At 40.4% G+C, this 20,932-nt stretch overlaps 1 protein-coding gene across 11 annotated transcripts in view; it reads left to right on the plus strand.

Moving 5' to 3' along the window:
* Nucleotides 1–20,932, plus strand: part of ITPR2 (inositol 1,4,5-trisphosphate receptor type 2) — a 242,560-nt gene that overhangs the window by 164,163 nt on the left and 57,465 nt on the right. For all 11 annotated transcript variants that reach the window (XM_021538669.4, XM_085570357.1, XM_085570356.1 and 8 more), the window contains 8 exons: nt 299–407; nt 1,958–2,145; nt 3,196–3,379; nt 3,966–4,222; nt 5,116–5,316; nt 7,269–7,379; nt 12,051–12,146; nt 13,320–13,439. In XM_021538669.4, the coding sequence (XP_021394344.2) occupies nt 299–407; nt 1,958–2,145; nt 3,196–3,379; nt 3,966–4,222; nt 5,116–5,316; nt 7,269–7,379; nt 12,051–12,146; nt 13,320–13,439 (1,266 nt within the window). The remainder of the gene's footprint in view (nt 1–298; nt 408–1,957; nt 2,146–3,195; nt 3,380–3,965; nt 4,223–5,115; nt 5,317–7,268; nt 7,380–12,050; nt 12,147–13,319; nt 13,440–20,932) is intronic.

Here is a 20,932-nt window from a genome sequence, read left to right on the forward strand (position 1 = left end):
CAATATACCCATCTCACAGATAGCCAGTCAGAATTACTGAAGTGGAGGTGTTTTATTTATAATCAGTAAGTTTAAAACAAACTTCAAAAAAAGTTTTTAGAAGTATTTTAGAATTTTTCCCCTGGGATTTGTTAGATAAGACCGTTAGATACTTGTTTTCTGGACAACTTTCCTGTTTGTGTGCTTACTAATTATAATGGAAAGACCTACTAAATTATGTATCTGTGTTAAACAACTTGCTTTTCAAAGGAAATTGGCCACAACTCTCATTTCTTCTATTTTTATCTTTCTCTTAAAGGGCAACACTTTAAGGAAAATCCTCCTGTATCGGTACTTTAAAGGGGAATATGGAAGTGGTATGAATGGGCCCCTGTCTGCCAGCTACAGCAAAACTGCACAAGTGGGAGGTAAATCAACACACATCATTTCAAGAAAGCAAAATTAGCAGCACCATTTTTTCTAATAGGGACATTGGACATGCTCCAGGCATTCAGTTGGTAAATAAATCAAATGTGTTCTGTAACCACTTAGAAGAGAGGTAGTATCAGACTCTTCTATTTTTAAGTTGCACACACTTGTCTCAGATGGTGCATTTGGAGGTACCAAAGTAGGTGCCAGTAAATCCCCATCCAGAACTTCAGCGAAGCAAAAAACTTGTGAAGAGAGATGGTGTTGTTTCTGGAAACTAAAGAATTTTTTTACAATCCTTTATTGATATATGAAAAGATAAAATCTAAGGAAGAGCTTCTCACAAAAATACTGTTTAGATAATGGAACAGATTTTCCTGAGAGGTGGTAAAATGTGTTAGTTCTTGTTACAACTTTACTGGACAAGACTCTGATGAACCTGTCCCTATCTTCCTGTGGGCAAGAGGTTTCAGTAGATGATCTCTGTAGATCCATTATAAGCTATTTTTTTGTATCATTCTGCTGTAGAAGCCACAGGAAGTTACTGCAGGGTGGTTTCTAGGAAAACCCATAAAAATGGATGTCATAGGAAATGAGTCAGGAGCTAGGTATAGTGCCAGGTCAGAACTGCATTTTGCATTTTCAGTGCACACTGAAGGCATGCCCAGATTTGTCAACTTTTGCCCAGCTGTTCCTCCTTAACTATTTTGGTGTAGACGCTGAAAATCTTTTCAGTCTTAACATCCTATGCGCCAAATTTTGCTCTCTAACAAATAAGAGACTGAAGTTTTACTATTTTTTAGTTCTCTCTAAAAAGTGTGTGTGTATGGTTTCATCACAAAGTCTGAAGCATTTTAATCAGTTTAATCAAAGTAGTACTGGCTGATTAAATCAGTACTGTATTTTTGCTAATGAAGTAGGCACAGTTACATCTTTAGAGAAGTAAGTATAGCAGGAAAGATAATCATCTGTGATAATAAAAAGTGGTTGATTTAATGAGCTAATAAAATTTAGCAAAATTTAGTCAACCCACACCTTTAATTTGGATTAACTCAAGTCTGTGTGTTCTTAAAAGAAGTGTCGTGATGATGATGATCTAGGAGTTGGCAAAAGATTTTGGCTGGAAGGTCAGACTCATAACCGGGGTGGATTTACCAGGACACAATTTTGGTGTAGATTAGGCCTGAGATTGAAGAACAGATTTAAAAAGGGTCTCAGAGCACTGACCCTACTCACATTTTAGTGTATGCAGCAGTGGAATTAAAAAAGGGTTCAGTGAACAAATCAGTGTCCTTTCAGTCTTATTTATTGTCTGAATATCCTGACAGAACAATGGCTTGGGGATTTGTTTTATTTCTTATTCTTGGAGCCTAACATTGCTGTTTCATACAAAAATCTTGTTTTTATCAAAGGGAATTTTGCCTGACAGAATTTCAAAATTAAATTTATTACGTTGCCATTTTGTGCTTTATCACTATGAATAGGTTCATTTTCATACATCCGTGTGAAGCAAACGCGAGTGGTATTTGTGTCTTTGTCTAATTTGCAGGTGGATTTTCAGGACAAGATGCAGATAAGTCTGGAGTGACCATGTTTGATATCCAGTGCCTCCTGGACAAAGAAGGTGCCTCAGAACTGGTCATAGATGTGATAGTGAACACCAGAAATGACAGGATTTTCTCTGAGGGCATTCTGCTCGGTATTGCACTGCTTGAGGGTGGAAATACCCAAACACAGGTACTTGTTTAATCTGCTTATTCACATATTGGTTCTCAGATGCATGTGGTCTGGAGACAAATAAAGAGAACCTTTTTGCTGTGAGTTCTCTGAGAAGTTTGTCACTAGAATATGAACCACTGTTATACAAATGTAAATATGCCCTATTACTGTGCAGTAGCTCTTCAAGAGATCAAAATGTTTTTCAGCTCTCCCTCTCTGTGTAGCACTGTGCTGCTTTTAATCTGGTCATTGCCATGTGAGCATTATCCCCATTTTATCTTTGTAAAATTAAAAATTATAATACTTCTTAGTTTATAATAACACATTATTTTCTGGAAACCTTCAGAGACATTTATCAAAATCTCCAAAGAGAAAAAAAACTTGGTCATTTGAGAAGACCCGTATCCCAGTCAACAGAAAATAACTGCATAAACTATGGTTTTTATGGGTTTTTTTGTGAATTATATCTCTCTCACCCAGATTTAGCCAAATCAGATGATTGAGGGAAGAGAGAGAATTGATATATTGAAGAAAGTCTGGGAGAATTGGGATTGTTTGCAAACTATTGAAAATGGTCCTCAGCCTGCTTGACAGTTATATTGAGGGACTGGAATTAATAACCTAAAATAATATTTAATAATAAATTCTGTCTGTAGCACAAAAATATGGATATAGTCCAAGTTATAATATTACATATTTGGTATTCTATGCTTTCTCTTGTTGTTACATGGTAAGTTACTTTTCACTGTAATTTGTAGATGGAATATCACGACTGGAGAAATAGAGAGTGTCACAAAGTAATTCAACTACCAGTACAATATTGTGACATTTAAAAGACTGCAAATAGCACGGTTCACCATTTTACCCAAATTTTAAAACATTATCATCAGCCTTTATTACCAGCCTTGTGTATCACTTTGTGAAAGAACTGGTCAGGCAGTGGCCAACATTTGTTCTGTGTAAGTGAAGTAATTAGTCATCATTTGTCTCACACACAAAAAAAAAATAGTGTATTTTTGTACTTCTTCTTCCTTAGAAGATTCATATCTAAAGATTTTTTTCTTGCAGTATTCGACTTACCAGCAACTAAAGGAGCAGAAAAAGTCAGAAAGGTTCTTTAAAGTGCTGTATGATCGCATGAAAGCTGCTCAGCAGGAGATCCGATCCACAGTGACAGTGAACACTATTGATTTGGGGAGCAAAAAGAAGGAGGATGACAGTGACCTCCCCATATCTGTTCCCAAAAAGAGAGGTAAGGAGGCACCCCCGGGAAGGAGGGGAGCAGGGCATTATATTGACACTGCATGTGCTGCACCACTGGCTGAGCTGATCAATAAGCTTTAATATTAATCATTGCCGATTTGCATATTTTGCTCGTTTTTCTCCGAATTACAGTCCATCTCAGGTTGGCCACAAGGAATTAGTCTTAATGAAAGCAGTGAAGCTCTGCCAGTTTGCATCAATAAAAGATATTGAGCCGTATTTTTAGAGGAGCAGAAGCAGAGGCTGCTGCTATTGGGGATATTTCACAAGAGCAAGCGCAGGAACTGATTTCCCACCCTGTGGTCTTCCCATTGTTCCCATCATTTATTGTATATGGGAGAGAAATAGTAGGGCTTTTTGTGTTAATGTTCTGTTTCACTCTAGTTTGTGGTTTATTTGGAACGTGCTATCCCTGCATGAATGTTGCTTTGATATTCTTTGTGAGTTGCCTTGAGGTCTTTGAAAAGTTAGGCACCAACAAAGAAAAAGTTGCATTCATTATTATTGTTTTCTTATTGTTTAATCAAATGGGGAGAAAGACTTTCACAAATGAAGGAAAATTATCTTCTTTCCAGTTAAGGATTCAACCCTGCATCTGAAAGAGGGAATGAAAGGACAGTTAACAGAAGCATCTTCTGCAACCTCCAAGGCTTACTCTGTCTACAGAAGAGAAATGGACCCAGAAACAGATCTGATGGGCTCAGGAGCAGATGCTGCAAATGCAGAAGAGAAATCTGCAGAAGAAGCAATCATGAGCCCTGCCATTGCAATCATGCAGCCAATACTGAGATTTCTCCAGCTTCTGTGTGAGAACCACAACCGAGAGCTCCAGGTAAAGTGTTTTGAGCTGAGCTTTTATAGGGGTGTTATTAGAGGGGCTGCACCTTCATAAGGGGAGAAAAACACACCTGTGCCTGGGCCCTGTTACAGAATAGGGCTGTCTGAAATGTTGGTGTCTTTTGGTCCAAGGGTTAAAAAGCCCTTTTCAAGAACCATTTGGGTTGTGTGTTGGAGGAGTGCATGTTTATATCCTCAGAATTGCTTGTGGATCTCAGCACAGCCACATGGAACTGAGGAGGGTCTAAATGGCCCTGTTAGTTAGGTTCCTATGGTCAGTTGGTGGATCACTTACCACAGACTTGAAGAGCACAGGAAGTTTCTGGGTACTGCCCCTTTCCCAAAGTATCACAGTTGAAGGCTTTAGGATGCTCTCTGTGTCCCTGCTATCAGTACTTTTGCTAGAAATTACTGTCCCCATAGCAACCTCTGCAAAATATATTTTCTGCAAATATACATCAGTACTGTGGCCAGGAGTGGTTCCCCCTATTCCAGCTGTGGTTGGGGTGGTTTGAGCTGAGCTCCATAGTGTGCTTAGCTGTGGGGCAACCGCTTCCAAGAGCAGGGCTGTAATGGGTGACTGGGAGCAGGTCTGCAGGACATATAAAAGACATTTAAGGCCAGTGCAGATGTTTGCCAAGTTCACCTTCCTAAGCCCTCCCTGCTCTATGATTTAATCAGATAATAGTTCTCAATTGCTGCATTAAGGCCTAATATATTTTCTATAGTAGTGCAGTGTACTTCAGTACCTGAGACACAGTGATCATATGGTTATAAATTATATCCTTCAATGTTTTCATGAAAAAAGACTAAAAGACTTTTTTTGCCTTGACTCTCTTCCTGTTTTTTGTTTTGTTTTGTTTTGTGTTCCTTTCTTCCACCCACCAGAATTTTTTAAGACATCAAAACAATAAAACAAATTACAACCTCGTTTGTGAGACCCTTCAGTTTTTGGACTGCATCTGTGGGAGCACCACAGGTGGGCTGGGCTTACTGGGGCTGTACATCAATGAGAGGAACGTGGCTCTTGTCAACCAGACACTGGAAAGCTTGACAGAATATTGCCAGGGCCCGTGCCACGAAAACCAGGTAGGCTCAAGAACTTCTGGATGCAGAAGGCTGTGCCTGAATGTTGGTGTCTGGGTGCTTATCGCAAACCTTTGGGTATTCCTGATAACATAAATTCACTTAGAGCTGCTATGGCTAGACTTAACACACTTCAAGTTTTCATGAGGCCTGAGTGACCCTTTTAAGTCAGAACTCAAAACGGACTCTTCCTGTAGTACCTCTCTTCCTCTGAGGGTTTGCAGAGCTTTTGGAGAGAGTTTCATGTTTTGTGTTCCTGTGTCCATGGCTTAAACCTCACTTTGTGGGACTGGATTTGGAGTCCCAGTTTTGGAAGTGCACTGCAAACACAGGCTTGTTTGTGTTTCAATGTGTTTCGTTTTCACACATTTTGCTCTTGTTGGTGTTTATACACTTCGCTAACATTTACTTTCCTTATTTCACATACAAAGTTTAACTTGCCCTCCTAACTGTACCACCTATCAGCATCTTTAATTATGGTATCAGGAGTGAAATGGATAGATTAAGATCACGCTTCTGATCTCCTGTGCCTTGCTCACTGCAGCCTTTTGAAGTCACACAGCTGTGATTTTTGGTAGAAGTCTCTTTAGTGCCATGCTGAAGAAGTGTAGGAAGGTAAAGGATGTGGTTACATGCTGCCATATTTGATCTGAAGAGAATTGCAGTAAAATTGTCATAGTGGATGAAACTGCAGAATTTTCACTATGGATTAGCAGTGGGAAAATTGTGGTGAGCAAATTACAGAAGCAATCTGTTCTCTGTGCTAGAAATAATTGAAGAAACACATGCAGTATTAATGCTTTTTCATTAATGTGCACCAATGAAATGTAAAGTGCTGTTACTGCCATTGCTGGTAATTAGCTGCCTTTACTTAATATTTTAAAAACAAATAGAAATCCTTTAGTGGACTAAATTTTGAACAGTAATATTTAAACCACTTATGAATGGGAAAAACAACTATAAAAAAGTATAGCTACAAGACAAGATTTAAAAAAAAATGTTACAAGTTAACATGGTCTCCAACAAAGTTATGTGAGAAGCATTGGAAGAACACTGATATGGAAGGGATGATGAATTACACTTTATTACTTAGATCTATCTGCTGGCAAGTCACTCAGGATTTGAGTTACATTTGTTTACACCAGCTGCAAGTCTATTTCAATATATTTCAGGGGCAAATGCTTCACACTCTCATTTTCATTTTTCTACCTCTCTCTGTCTTCCTGGAAGACTTCTGCAATTGTCCCATAAACCTGACAGAGGAAAAAGTGCCGTAGGTTCTTGTATAACTGACTGCTATGCATGAGGCCTAGAAGGTCCAGACCTTCAGCTGTTAAGGCATTTGGGAAGTATCACTGGTCACAAATACAGTTTTGAATTCCATATCCAGAAATACCCTTCTTTGCAGGCTATGTCCAGATGCATGGAGACAACTTTGATTTTCCTGAACATTTGGGGCTGTTAACAGCAATATTAATGCTGGCTGCTGAGGGCAAATGAAGAATCTGAGCGTGCAAATTTGGTTGTGCTTGCAGTCAAGCTTGTCTTTTATGTCTGAGGCTGGCATGTGCTCAGCTGAATCTGGCAGTGCTCCTGAGGGCTGCTGTCTGCAAGTTGTACCACTTGGTGCCAAGCTCTGTGGGATTCTCTGGGAGCAGATTTTAGCTTGCACCACCTTTTTTTCCAGTTGGGCATTTCACTCCTGGCAGTGTTTGGGTTAGTTCTGTACACACAAGTCTCCCCCAGCATTTCTTGTCGTGTGTTTTCAGGCTGTTCTGCTTTGGCTGAAGGGTTCATTGCTTTTGTAAGGTGTTTTAAGTTTTGGGTCCTTATTTTGGAAATTTGCTGATGTGCATATTCTCTTCTTCCCTCTGGCTGTATCATCTCCCTCTTTTTCCCACTCCTTCCCTCCCTTCTGCCCCTGCCCCATTCCCTTCTCTTCTCTTGTTTTGCAGACATGCATAGCCACCCATGAGTCTAATGGGATTGATATTATAATTGCTCTCATCTTGAATGACATAAACCCTCTTGGCAAATACTGCATGGACTTGGTGCTTCAGCTCAAGGTAGAGTATATTAAATTTGTTTATTTGAATTTGGGCAGCAACAGAAGACATACCTATGGGAGAGCTCTAGGCAGCCTGACATTTACATAATCTTACCATAGCGCAGTATACTCAGAAGCCTTTGAAAAAAAATTATTGCAAATGAGTTCATCTCAGCTTCTGAATCCTTATCAGGCCCTCTGCCACAGGCCTTTTGACCCACTGCTGTGTTTGGGACTATGTCCTCAGCTTTTTCTATTTTTTTTTTAAATCCTATCAATCAGGCATGACACAGGTAGCATGAAAAGTCTGTATTGTGGATGTAAAATCTCTCAAGACTGATAAATAGCCACACTGTACAGGCATGCAACAAGTCAGGCCTTCACTCCAAATACCAAACTCTTAAAAATTATTTGAGAAGGAAATGCTGTGAAAAAGAGTAATACATCAGATGACCTGCAATGTTAAATAAAGTTGAAAACAAGGTTCAAGTAAATTGTACCTTATTTCCTTTCTCAGTGTTCTCTGAGGGGAAGCACAAAGTGTGGAGTTGAGGGCAAAGCCTAGAGTGGAAAGGCTTATAATGTAATTTTGTTCCGTATTCTGGGGAGAGTTGGACAGGCTTGTAGATAAGTTTCTCCTGCCTGTGTGCCAGTGCATGCAGAGGGGAGCTCTGCAGCTGTACTGTCTGCCAAGCAGGATAGAATCTGTCCAGGATTATTGCCTTTTCTTGCCTCCCAAATTAAGTATTTCCATTGCAGATGGTCTGTTTCCTCCCCAAACCAGCAAATACTTTGTGGTAGCTGCATTGCATCATATTGGCAATGTTTTACATGTCTAATAAAATAATTAATATAGCTATATATCATGTACAATGAAACATTGAATCAACAGTGCCTTACATATGATTTTAATAACTGTAAATACTTTTTTGAATGGTAATGTAATTCAGGCCCCCCTCTAGCGAAACACTTAGGCAGCCATTTAACTTTGAACATGCAGACAGTTCTTTGAAGTCCAAATTTCAGTCTCTGTAAAGATGTATCTGCATTCACTCCAGTGCCATTTTGATTTGCTATTGTGATGAGGCGAGCAAATGCTTGTAGAGCAGCTTTTCTGTGTAATAACCAAACGCAGAGCTTAGAGACACCTCTGCAAGGAGCAGTGTGACCCTGTTCACAGGAGGCTGGCTGTGCTCAGACTGACTCAATTTGCAAAAATTTTGGTGAACGATAGCAGAGGTTCAGACTGTGGAAATGATTCAAATTTTGCAGAATCACAAGAGTCATTTGCTTTGGTAGTGATGTCTTGAGGTCATCTTGTCCAAGCCCTCTGCTCAAGCAGGGTCAGCTAGAACAGGTTTCTCAGGACCTTGTCTGGCTGAGTATCTCCACAGCTGGAGACTCCACAACCATCCCACTGCTTGATTCCTCTCACAGCATAAAAGTCTCTTCTGCTGTTTAGATAGAATTTCATGGGTGTTTTATTTTGTCTCTTGCTCTCTCACTGGACACTGCTCAGAGGGGTCTGGCACCCTCTTCTGCATTTGCTCCCACCAGGTATTTATACACATTGATAAGATCCATCTAAGGCATCTGTACTCCAGGCTGAACAATCACAACTTTCAGTGGCTCCTTATATAAAAAATGCTCCATTCCCTTCATGATTTTTATGGCTTTTTGCTAGACCCATTCCATTATATCCATATCACTCTTGTACTGGATCTGGACAAGTTGCTGGGCAAGATGTGATCTCAAAAATTGGATCCAAATTAAGAAGCTGCTGTTTTTGATTTGGAGTGGCAACACATTGAAATAATAAAGCAATGAGTTTACCAAGTGATATTTAACATTTACACGCTGTCAGTGGTTATAGGCCACTTTGAAGTTGCAAATACATAAATTTTCCACAGAATTCAAAGTATACAGGCCCATACATTTACACTTATAAACAAGCTCAGACACTTTTCAGAGAACATTGTATGTTGAACTTACACCCTCCAACCAAAGGAAAGGCAAGGCAGAGTTATATTTTCCCATGCCATCTTAGTTTTGCTTGTTTTGCACTTAGTTTTTGATGTGGCATTTAATTACATCTTCATGGATTATATTTTCCAGTGGACTCCCAAATAATTTAGTGAGCAGACCAGACAGTGTTCACTGAGTTCATAGATGGCCAGTGTTCTATTCTGCTTCCTTTTATTTGGAGTGTGACCCCCTGGCCTTCCTTACTGACCAGTATCTAAGCCCTGACACACAGGAAGAGCTCAATATCTGCCATATCTGTGACAGGATGAAGAGACATTGTCAGTCTAAGGGTACAGAGAATCTAAGACAAGTGTCTTCTTTTCTCCCCTCATAGATGTATCTAGTTGCTTCACTCATTAATTTGTTTTTCCAAAATTTTTATCAGGAGATGAAATGGGAGCCCAGGTAAAGGTGAAATGAAGAGTAGAAGTGCTTTGGGCTGTGCTGTTTTTTAGCACTTGGAAACTGATTTTTCACAGTACTAATGTGTTATGAACTTTGTGCCGTGTTTTCCAAGTGATGGATGTCTTTTCCTCACTGATGTTTGGGATTAGAAATCAGATCCTAGGCTCTCCAAATATGCAGAAAGTGAGGAATAAGTAGCCAAATAACCATCTCAGATGCCTGCTGTAATTCTATGCTGTGACAAGGCACTTCTGCTGAGTCATGACACAAAGTCCTACCTACCCTCTACCTTTCCCAGCTTGCTGGAAGCTGCAGCAGGCAGTCCATCCCCAAGGCAGTCTGCACTGGGAAAGAGCTTCAAAGTCCTCAGCCATGAGTGAGTGGACTGCTGCCTTCCTCCTGTTTCCTTCCTTTCCTTTCCTGGGAGCCTGTCATGGCCCCCTCCCTCCTCCTCAGTTTGTGATCCTACCACTACTGATTTGGCCACCACTGTGAGGGAAATCTGCAGCAGAAAAGGAAGCATCTTACTTTTCAGAGCAGCATCTTGTCAGGAATCCTCATCAAAATACTGTCCTCTCCCTCCCCCTGTTCTTGTTCACTGTGCACATTAAACTTCTGCAGTGTTGGTTGCAAGGTAAATTTGAGCTTTCCCATAGATGGTCCTGATCTGATTTAGAAGCAAAAAGAAAGGGACATGGCAAAATTCATATGGAGTGCTGTTCTCCTTGAGCCAGTCCCAGTTAGGTCTTTTCTTCTCATCTCTTTTTCTTTGTCCTTATCTCATTCCTCTGTTGGCATGCCCAAGCTCCTCTGTCCTGGCTTCTGTCTCAGCTCCCAGTCTCTTCTCCCAGAAGTTTTGAATTTCCCAGTTATGTACAAATCTTCATTGTAATCTACTCTTATTCTATTTACCTTCAGTCTCATCCTTCAGTCCTCCAGTTAGAGGTGTTTAATCCTCAGCTGAACACAGCCCTGAGCAAACTGCTTTGAGCAGAGGCTGGACTGCTGGAATCTTAGTCCAGAGGGCAGCCTTTAGTGTGTAGTTTTATGATCCTACCTGCACAGTTTTATGATTCTATGCTCACCAAGAATAACCCCTGTGGGCTTTTAGCTGTGAAATTAGTGTGTTTCTGCTCTATAGTACTCAATTTGTAATTTACAAAATGCTTCTGAGTTGGACAAGTTTGACTAGGAGACTGCAACATGTGTGATTGTTCTATTGGCCTCTGCTGCTCCATATTTTTAGGTCTGTTATAAAAACTTGAGGATACAAAGGCTGCTTAAAACACAAGTTGCTTGAACATGTAGGGAATAACATCTTCCTTTTTGCCCTGGTCCCAAAACCAGCTGAACCCTTTTCCTGTGAAGCTGCCCTTGTCAATTGTCTGAGACACACCCTTCCTGGAGAAATTTCAGCTGGAATTGTTGATAATGGCAATAAGCAGCTGAGAATGAAGTTGTAGGGTGGGTTGGCAATTTTCCTGGCCCCTACCTCTTCCCTGGGGACTATCTCCTGCTTCCAAGTGTTCAACAGCTCAGGCTGTAACAGGGAATGATGGAGATGCTGTGACAGGTCAGCCAAGGCAGCCGTGCTGTGCCAGAAGGCAGCCAAACCTCCAGGACCATTCTTCCTCTCCACTTCACCACAGCTGATTTAACTGGGAGACAGGCAGGTCTCTGAGGCACCACGGGGCTACTGCAGCTCAAGCTCATGCTGTGTAATCCTTGGGGAAAAGCAGCCAGCTGACAGAGCAAAGGTTGTCTTTATATATTCCCCCAGGAATATTTAGTAGTGAAACAAAACCTCAGGAGTGCATGAAAACAGTTTATTTTGCAATCTTTCAAATAATAACCAGTTAGAATTCATAAAAACCAAAGGGGATGGAAACCTGCCTGAATGATAAAACCTTTTGTGTAATATGTTTTGTAATTACCTCTGTTGAGTCTTGTTTTAACAGAAAGCCAAGGCAAAAATTGCTAAGTGGGAAATAAGGAAAGGAAATGAAATTTAATTTCTTACACAGTCTGCAGCAACACTCTGTATTTAAGTCAAATATTTTTCAGTGTTTAAAATTTTCTTTCCAATGTAGCGTGCACAGTAAGTGTTTCGGTATGCTGACATTAAAAAAAAAACCTATTAAATATGTCAGTAAAATAAAAGATGCAAGTGGTCCTCATAATCTCAATTAAAACAAATGCAAGGGTCATTAATCCATGAAAGAGATTTAAAATTTGCATTAATTTGGTTTTGTATCTCTAGAACAATGCCTCCAAGCTTTTGCTGGCTATTATGGAAAGCAGGCAAGACAGTGAGAATGCAGAAAGAATCCTTTTCAACATGAGACCAAGAGAACTGGTGAGAAAACTTGTGAATATTCATAAATCTTTTGGCTGAAAAAAAAAAAATCTGTCATTAAAACATTTTTAACATGATCTGTATCTAAGCTGAGAAGTGTTGGCAGCGTATGGTGGCACAATATATGAGGATAGTACTAATTCACAAAAAGTACTTTAAAAGGATCAAGCATGCATGATTTTAGTCTTTACGACTTCATTATTTTTATCCGTTCCAAGCACTTTTCTTTAATTGTTTCCTAACTAAATTATCATATTCTGGTAGACTGTCTTCAAGTGCAGTTTGTCAGGGGCTGGCAAATTGAGCTTGTACAGTTTGTGAAGCAGTGCTAACAGAAATGTATGTGTAGACATCAAATATATTTAATAGACATGTATGTTATTTATTTATGTATCATGAAAAAAAAAGAGTTCCAAGCAGTTATTGCTTTGTTTTGGAACAACCTTGATGTTTATGGAGGTCTCCAGGAACTTTAAATGGGTGGGAAAGCTGGGGAAGTAATTTCCAATACCACTTGACTGTGTAACAACAGAGTCTGAGAAATCTGGGAATTCTTGAGGGATTCTGAGGAAGAATCTGGGGACATCGTCCCTGCCCTTAGGCAGAGCCCAGTGCCTGCTGGTTTCTGGGAGTCACCACTAAGGTGGCATTCAGCAGGATGAGGCCATCCCTAGGGTACAACTGCAGGATCAGGCCTTGTGTGGGGAACCTTATGGTGGTCCTCTAAGAGGCTTTTGAATATTTGGAATTTCCCCAGCACCCTGCCCAGATCTTCCTTTCCTTTTTTGGTTTAGGTGTGTTTTTTCCTGTGAAAGTGTGCTGCTGCCTGCTCTGGCCAGAAGAAGATCATGGCTGCACTCTTAAGTGCTGCACAACACCCGCTGCCATATCTAGACCAGTCTTTAGAAGCATTTGTGAAAATACCTGCTCACAAAGGCTCAGCATTCCTGTTACTTTCTCATAGTTGCTGATGAAAAATGTAGTGGTTTGGAGCTTCATATATCCTTCCAGCTTGTCTTTATTCAGAAAGTGTTTCTCAGGCTGCTCGCTCTTCTTGCAGAACTGCAGGGCACCCATGCAGGCTGGAGCTGAGCAAAGTGGCTGTGTTCAGAGTGATTTCTTTCCCAAGAACCACATTTATTTCCTCTCTCCCTGGCTGGGTTTGTGTTGCAGGTGGATGTGATGAAGAATGCCTACAACCAAGGTCTGGAATGTGACCACGAGGAGGAGAATGGAGATGATGGCATCTCCCCAAAAGATGTTGGCCATAATATCTATATTTTGGCACATCAGGTATGTCTTTGTTTACTTGTTTTGGGACAGCTTCCAGAAAAGCATTACATGGTTAAACTCCACATTGTCACAGGTGGAGTCATGCCCTTCGGGAGTAAGAGAGAAGTAACAATGTGTTTATTGATAAAAACCAAAGTTTGGTAGCAGATGAGGCAGTGGGTTAACAAGGTTCAGTGGCAAGGCACACTTGAATGTTTACTGCATACAGGACAGGCTCAGCCAGCACTGTCAGGGTGACCCTCCTGTTGAGTCATGATCTTAAGGAAGGATCCCCTTGCATTCTAAACTCCTTCTCAGAGGAGAGTTTAAATGCAGCTGGATCCAGACTTAGTCCCAGCCTTTCCCAACATATTGTCTAAAGGTTTATCTGCACATGATCAATCCTTTCTATCATTTAGCCATCAAGCATTCAGAGTTTAGCATGCTCTTATCCACTTACCAAGGAATCCCTCAGTCTTAAGGAGCTTCCTTGAGAGCCATTCCCTGCCCAAGGGAAGGTCCTGAATATATAGGTCCTCCCACTGAGGAGAAATTTCACACAATTGTTATTTCTGTGAAATAGCAATGTAGAGCAAAACAGTGACTGTCTGCTTAAATTTGTCTTCTTTTAACATTAACAGATCATAAATTCATAAATTGTGTTACCATTACTGGTGTATTTTAAATAGTGCCTTCAGTTGTGATACCAAGTGAACTTGATTTCAGAAGATTCCTATTATTTTAGATATATTACTTTGCCAATAATAATAATTGGGCCTTTTCACTGCTTTCACCTTTCAAATTATGCTGTAGTGCCCTCAAGCTTTTTCTGATCACTTTTACTTCTCTTCTGGTAAAGGTGGAATGTACACTGGAGGTTGTTATTTAATGGGCTGTTTATTCTTTGGAGTAGCTGGTGTCAAATATAGTTTCTCTTTCAACTATGTTCAGAATATTGAAAACTTTTTTTGTAACTGAAAGAGTAAGGACCATGAACTTCTTGGTTATATCATCAATTACAGCATTTGGTATTTCATATAAGGGCCAAATTTTAAAAAAAACGTTTTTCCCTAAGTAAGAAGAAATAAACAGATGGGTATAGGTAGTGTTCCTCATTCATTATGTTTATTAAGTTGTTAAGTTGTTGTTTGGAATTGAATACTCGATGGAAAAAAAAAATTTAAAAAGCAATCTATAGTTACAGTAGTGTTATGCAATGTTTCTTTCAAGCAAGGAATGCAGAAAAACAGTTCCTGAGTTATGCTGGTGTGCTCACAGAAGATTTAAATAAGTCTGTATTGTTATGTTGTTGGTGGTGTGGTTGACCATGTTCTACTCTCGTGCTGTCTGTGGGGCTGTACATAAGATACCCATCAGAGATGACAGTATTTTTAGAAAGCATCTGCAGCTCCTTACCTTGTCTGAATTTACTCCTTGTCTGAATGCTTATAATGAAAATTTAAATGCCTGCCAAATTGAAATGTTGGTATTTTCTGTCTTCTGCCTACAGTTTGTGTTAAATTACTTAACAGGGTCTGTGGCATGGAAAATGTGGTTTGGGGGTGTGGAATATAGGCCTAAAGCTATATATGAAGTGACTGCTGTGGTCATTTTACACAAGAGGCCACTGCCAGGGGCACACCAGCTGGCTGAGGTATAGGTTAAGCTCTGTCCCTAAGTTCATATCCACAGTGCTGGAGAGGTCCATGGTGCCACTGCACAGCTATTCCTGATCCATAGCTGGCGTTTTGGTTGCATAAGGGTGGATATTTTTACAGCAACTTACTGAGCTTCTTCCTGTTCTGTAAAATTAAATGTCATGATTGGCTGTGTGTGCTGTAAAAATATCCATCTTTTTTACAAAAAAAAAAAAGAAAAAAAAAAGAAAAAAAAAAACTTTTCTTTTTCTTGCATTTCTGTAACATAGTACATGTGTTTACAATAGCTTTGCACCTATGTCAAACCCCATATCAAAACAAAGCAATGCAAGGACAGGCTATCTGGGGCCTTTCTGTGTCCTCTGCTAATGAAATGCTGCAATTCTTGGCACAGACCTGCTGATCTTTGACCCCAAACTCTTTCCATGTGTGCCCTTTTTGCTCGCCCTGGGATGAGCAGGATACAAGCACGGACCCTCCTCAGTAAGGCCATTGTTGCTGGGTTCCTTTGCTGGCTTCAGTCTCCAAACACCCTCTGCTTTCCTGTCAGAGTGGCTTTTTGGTGCCTGGGCCTTCTGTTTGGCTTAGCTGACCTGATTTACATAATATTTCTTTGTTGTAGCACTTCATCTGACTTACCTTTTTTCTACAACCAGTGTGGCTCTTCAGTCACTGTCCTTACACTTCTGGTGGCCACTTGCTTCAGTTACAGCTTTTTGGTCCTCTGTAATAGCAGAATAAAGACTGAGAGTTCCCCTTTTTGCTGTTCCAGCCCTCAAATACAGACAGTTTATTTTGGGGAGCTCTGACTTTCAGTTTTTGTCGTTGCACTCTTCAGGGCAATGCTGGGTTCTGCATTTTGCCACCACTACATCCTTCCTTGCCCTTCCTGTGGTTGATTTTACCAGAAGCAAGAGGCATTCTTGTAAATGTTTGACCCACAGTGCATAGAAAGTTGTACATGTGTCACAAGCAAGGCTGAGATTTCTGTTAGTAAATCTTCCTTACAGCCTCCCAGCCCCTGCCCTAAATGTGCCCTTGCACGTGGTGCACACACAGAGGCGTGTGGGTACAGCAGCTGTGTCATGCAAGTGATCACATGTCCTCCACATGGTTCTTTGTCTTCTCTTTCCTTTATTTCTTCATCTTCCTCCAGTGTGCCACGTGCCATGGTTCTGCTGCTTCTCCTGCACTGCCCCCAGGCTGTCTGGGCACTGTTGCTCCTCTCTTTTCCTGCTCCTTGATGAGCAGAGGTGAGAAGGGAGGCCACTGGGAGAAAGCAACTGAGCTGTCCATGAGGAGCTGCCCTGAGCTTTAGCCCTGCTCTGCAGCCTTATTTTGGGGCGCCTTCCAGACCCAGCTCCTCCACAGCTGCTTGTGGAGCAGTGCCATGAGCTGGCACTTGAGGTCACATGGAAAAATAAGCCTGTTATTGGTAGGTAGAAAGGGCTCACAATTCTCTTGAAAGTCCGTGGAGGAGATTCTGTTTTCTTTGGTTCAAATGTCATGCTCAGAGTCAAGCCTTGACCTTGCTTATTCCTTGCAGTAGTCTTGGGTGAGTGCCAGAGCTGTTTTATGGACAGGGACATCACCTCTTACACCACTTCTCTTCTAGCCTCAGTCAATAGGTATGGCATTTTTACTGCTGTTCTCTTAAGAGATTGTGTTAGAGCTGGTCACACTTTGTTTTGCAAAGTTAGTAAGGCTGTCCACAAAGAGACTTCATCTTGATGTGATGTCCCTGTAGGAAATTACAAAAGCTTTTGACACAGCAGCACAAAAAAAGCTTTATTCTTGTTCTAATCTGCAGAAGCATTAGTCAAGTTTTTAAATGGTTACACAAAGAAAGAAATTAGAAAAAGCTAAAGAAATCTCTGGCTTTTCAGATGGCTGCTTGAGCGGGCTGCCTGTTAATCATAACAAAGTACTTCAGAAGTTTGTAAGCTAAAACACAGTACTTCACTGGCAATATTTCCATGAGCTTCATGATCCCTTTGATACATTGTGAAGCAAGATAAAGCAGTGATTATAACTAGAGTTTCCTGTAGACTGCATGCACACACATATATATATATATATGTGTGTGTGTGCATCTGTTAACAGAAAATACTTTGGAGTATTTGTGTTTTTCAGCTCATGCAAACTGTCTAAATCAGGCATGGAGCCCAAGCTAATCCACTGTACCTTCCAGCAGGGGCTTTATTCATGAGGGTCACAAGAATGTGAAATAACTTGACACAGCTTTTTGTCAGCTTGTAGCATGGCAAGAGTGCACTTCCATCTGCCTGCAGAGCTGTGGAGAGATGTCCTTGATCTGGAAGGATGTGAATGGTGGGGGAGTAAGGGAGCAAATTATAACAAAACTTTCAGATTTCCAGTGCCCTATAAAGTCCTCTGCCTGGTTCCCAAGGCTGTGGCAGGAGTGGAGGGTACAGACGCAGCGTGCCACCCCTTTCATGATGCACATTCTGTGCTCTCAGGCTTCAAAATTTTCTCAGTTTTAAGTTTCTGCTTAAATGCCCTGTTTGAGAGGGAGCACAGATCTTGGAACTCCACAATACCTTTGTCACTTCCAGGTAAATAGAAGGTTATTTATTTGGTTGTTTGTTCTCTTTTAATGAGATTAAGCTAAAATATTATTTAAATCTCAACCAAGTAAACTAATATTTATACAATTATCTGGTGCCACCAAGACTTAATGAAAAATATTTCCTCACCCCATAAGGTTAGAAGAATTATCACTGTATGGTATCAGTGCAGTGAAGACAAATCTGAACCAGGTTATCTTCTGATAGACTAACACAGTTGGAAGTGTCTTTCCATTTATAAGTTCTTAAAATAAACCAAGGAAAAAGAGGTAAATCTGCTGTGAACTGTAAGGTTCTCACTGCAGGTGCTGCTAAGGACACACATCTTCCTCTTTGGTGCTAATTTAAATGGACTGAGCAAAATAAGTCACTCAGCCTTATACATTTGTTAGTATATTAATAACAGAATCTTTTTTTTTTTTTATCAAACTTGGCAAGCATTATTAAACTAATGTCTTACTGCCTTGTTTACTTCATTGCTTAATAGTGTAGAGAGATGAAGGGTATTTGCTAACTAGGGAATTAAAATGGCAGTAATTGATGGCATGGACTTATACTTTGGGAGTAGGCATACACTACCAGCTATTTTATAAAAGTTACTATTTTTGACATTTGAGATAGGAGAGGTTTGATAATGAGACTTGGATATGGTACATTCATTAAGGATAAAGTAAAGTCAGTTTAAAAAAAATTAGCTATCCAAATAGGAAAAAATTCTAAGAAGCACAAAGCTTTTTGTTTCTGAGGGTTTCTCAGTAGTCTGTCTTTCTATAGCTTTCATCAGATTTGAGTAGACCCAGGACTGGGACCACTTTTATTTTCCACATCAGTACTGTATCCACAGCTGCATGGTTCTGGGACTCTCACATGCTCCAGCAGAACAAAAAAATGACAATAATAATTGTTTAAAAAATTTTTAAAGAATTAATCCTACTTTTTACAAGATTTTTGAGCAGTTAAAAGCTCTCATTAATTTTATTTGCCCCTTTTTAAGTATGTGGTACTACCTGGTGTTGCAGATGAAGGCACCAAGGCAGAAGCAGGCACAGACAGCAAGTCATGAGCTGTCATGGGAAGCAAATCTGCTTGTTTGATCCCCAGTGCTTTGCTTTGACTGCCACATTGGCTTCTCTCCTATGCTCACTCCATCCCAGCCACTTTGCTAATGTGGAAAGTTGGCATTTATTGGGTAGTGCATAATCACTGAGCACATTAGTACTTCAGAATTCTTTCAGAGACATGCTAACGTGTGTTTTTCAAATAAACTTTCCCGTGCTACTACTATTATAGGTTGGTGAGGCAAGAAGAGCTTTCATAAGGTAGTGGGTGCAAATGTGTTTATGTGTGTGAGGAAGGTATTGTAGGGCTTTAAGGGTTTTTTTGTGGGTGATTATTTTTGGTGTTGCACTTTGGAGCAGTTCCTGGATTTCCTTCACTTTGCTGTATTTTAACTTTTAGATAGATTCACTTACATCTTCATCCTTCTTTTCCCTTGAGTATGTGTGTGCATGTATAAAATAAAAGACAGTTATTAAAACTTACACTAAAAAGTAGATGTGGATTCTTGTACTGATCCATTTGTCTTGACCTGAATATAATTCAAGCCAGGTCAAGGGTTTCCATGGCAAGACCTGGCTTATGATGCATGCAGATCTTCCATGGTTTAATGTGTGAGGAAACAAGAACACTGTAAATGTGGGCCTCCAAATGTGAACAAGATCACTGCATGGGACTCCTCCAAAGCTTTCTGAACCAAACACTGTCCTGTATAAAGTGTGATTGTGGTCATGCATAAATTTGGGGTGAAATTTGACTTTTTAGAAAGAAATGTTAATGAGGAAAGCAGAAATTAAGTGCTCAGGACCATGCATTGCAAACACCTTCTCGAAGACACAGCAAAGGAGCACCTGAAATGCTGTTTAGGATAGAGAACTGGTGGGACCAGTTACTGGTGGGACCAGTTACAGCCCAGTAGTGTGCAGTGGGCATGAACTGGCTGAAATTGTAATATCATAGTTATACCATGGAAATAAGATGAATAGAAGGCAAGTGGAAAAGTCTTGCAAGAACACCTTCACCTTTGATAGTAGTGTTGCCATTACTGAGCCATAACATTTGCCTAAAAGAAATCTCTCTGTCCCCATGGGTGCTGTGAGTTCCCAGAGCATTTTGCTTTGAAAGATAGGCTCATCCAATTGGGGAAATACCTTTGAGCTCAGGCAAGGATCCTCCAGATGAGCTGAGGTCTGGGGACCACACTGGTTCAGTAAATTTTTTAAGCTTTTGGAATTCTTTCTGCTCATCCTCGGCCTCAGGTAGTTGCATGTCTGTCTTTACAAAATATTAGGTTGTGCTTAGGTTCTGATGACAAAGATTTTCAGTTTATTATGTTTTGTGAATGAAATGTCTTGCTTCATTTGAGTTTTTACATTGAGTAGTACACTCTCAAAAAAAAGCTTTTGTGTATGAGACTAAGATTTTGGAAAAAAAGACCACTGGCTATATTGAGTACAAATGTGGATGCCTCACATTTTGTGTAGCAATGACCATTGTCAAATTGTGCAGGTGATGTGGACAAGAAGCACTTGGCAGGTATTGTTGGAGATTGTCCTCCCAAGTACCAGGTGACAAATGGAGAAAACATTGTACACAATTAAATAAATAGGACTACCTTTTGTGGGCAGAAGATGATGGACTCTATCCTGTAGGATAAACCTGTCCTTCAGGATGAATAGGTGTGAGTTTGTGCAATGAGGATGCTCTCTTACTGCAGGACAGGTAAAATTTTTCAAGCTAAAGGATGTAATTTTTTGCAAGGCTGTGCTGAGCTTTGGAGATTTTTGGTGGGTTTTTTTTTGTTCCTCTGTCCTTAACAGACAAGTTCTTGCTGATAGCTGTGCCAAAACAAAGGGCTAATGGGAACCAGTCCCAGGAACCGGGACTGTCAGGGGACTTGTAAGCTTGGCTGCCAGACCTGAAACTTTTCATGGAACTTTTATGCTCCACATGTTGTTTTGTAGTTATCATCCTGATGAGACAGGCTATGGCATCAAAATGACACCAGCTAATTAAATGTCAGGAGAATCAGAAGATGTTGCAAGGCTTTTACACCGAGATTGCCAAGATTGAAACAGAAGCCAGTGATGCACATCACCCTCCCTGTGGCTCATTAGGATGGGATATAACTCCATGTTCAGTCAGCTGCAGGATGGAGAGACAGTATGGAGGCTGCCACGAGGGCTTGACACTAATGAGCACCTGAAAGGTT

The sequence above is a fragment of the Lonchura striata genome, chromosome 1A (assembly GCF_050655825.1).
Source record: "Lonchura striata isolate lonStrDom1 chromosome 1A, ASM5065582v1, whole genome shotgun sequence".
In the NCBI taxonomy this organism is placed as follows: Eukaryota; Metazoa; Chordata; class Aves; order Passeriformes; family Estrildidae; genus Lonchura; species Lonchura striata.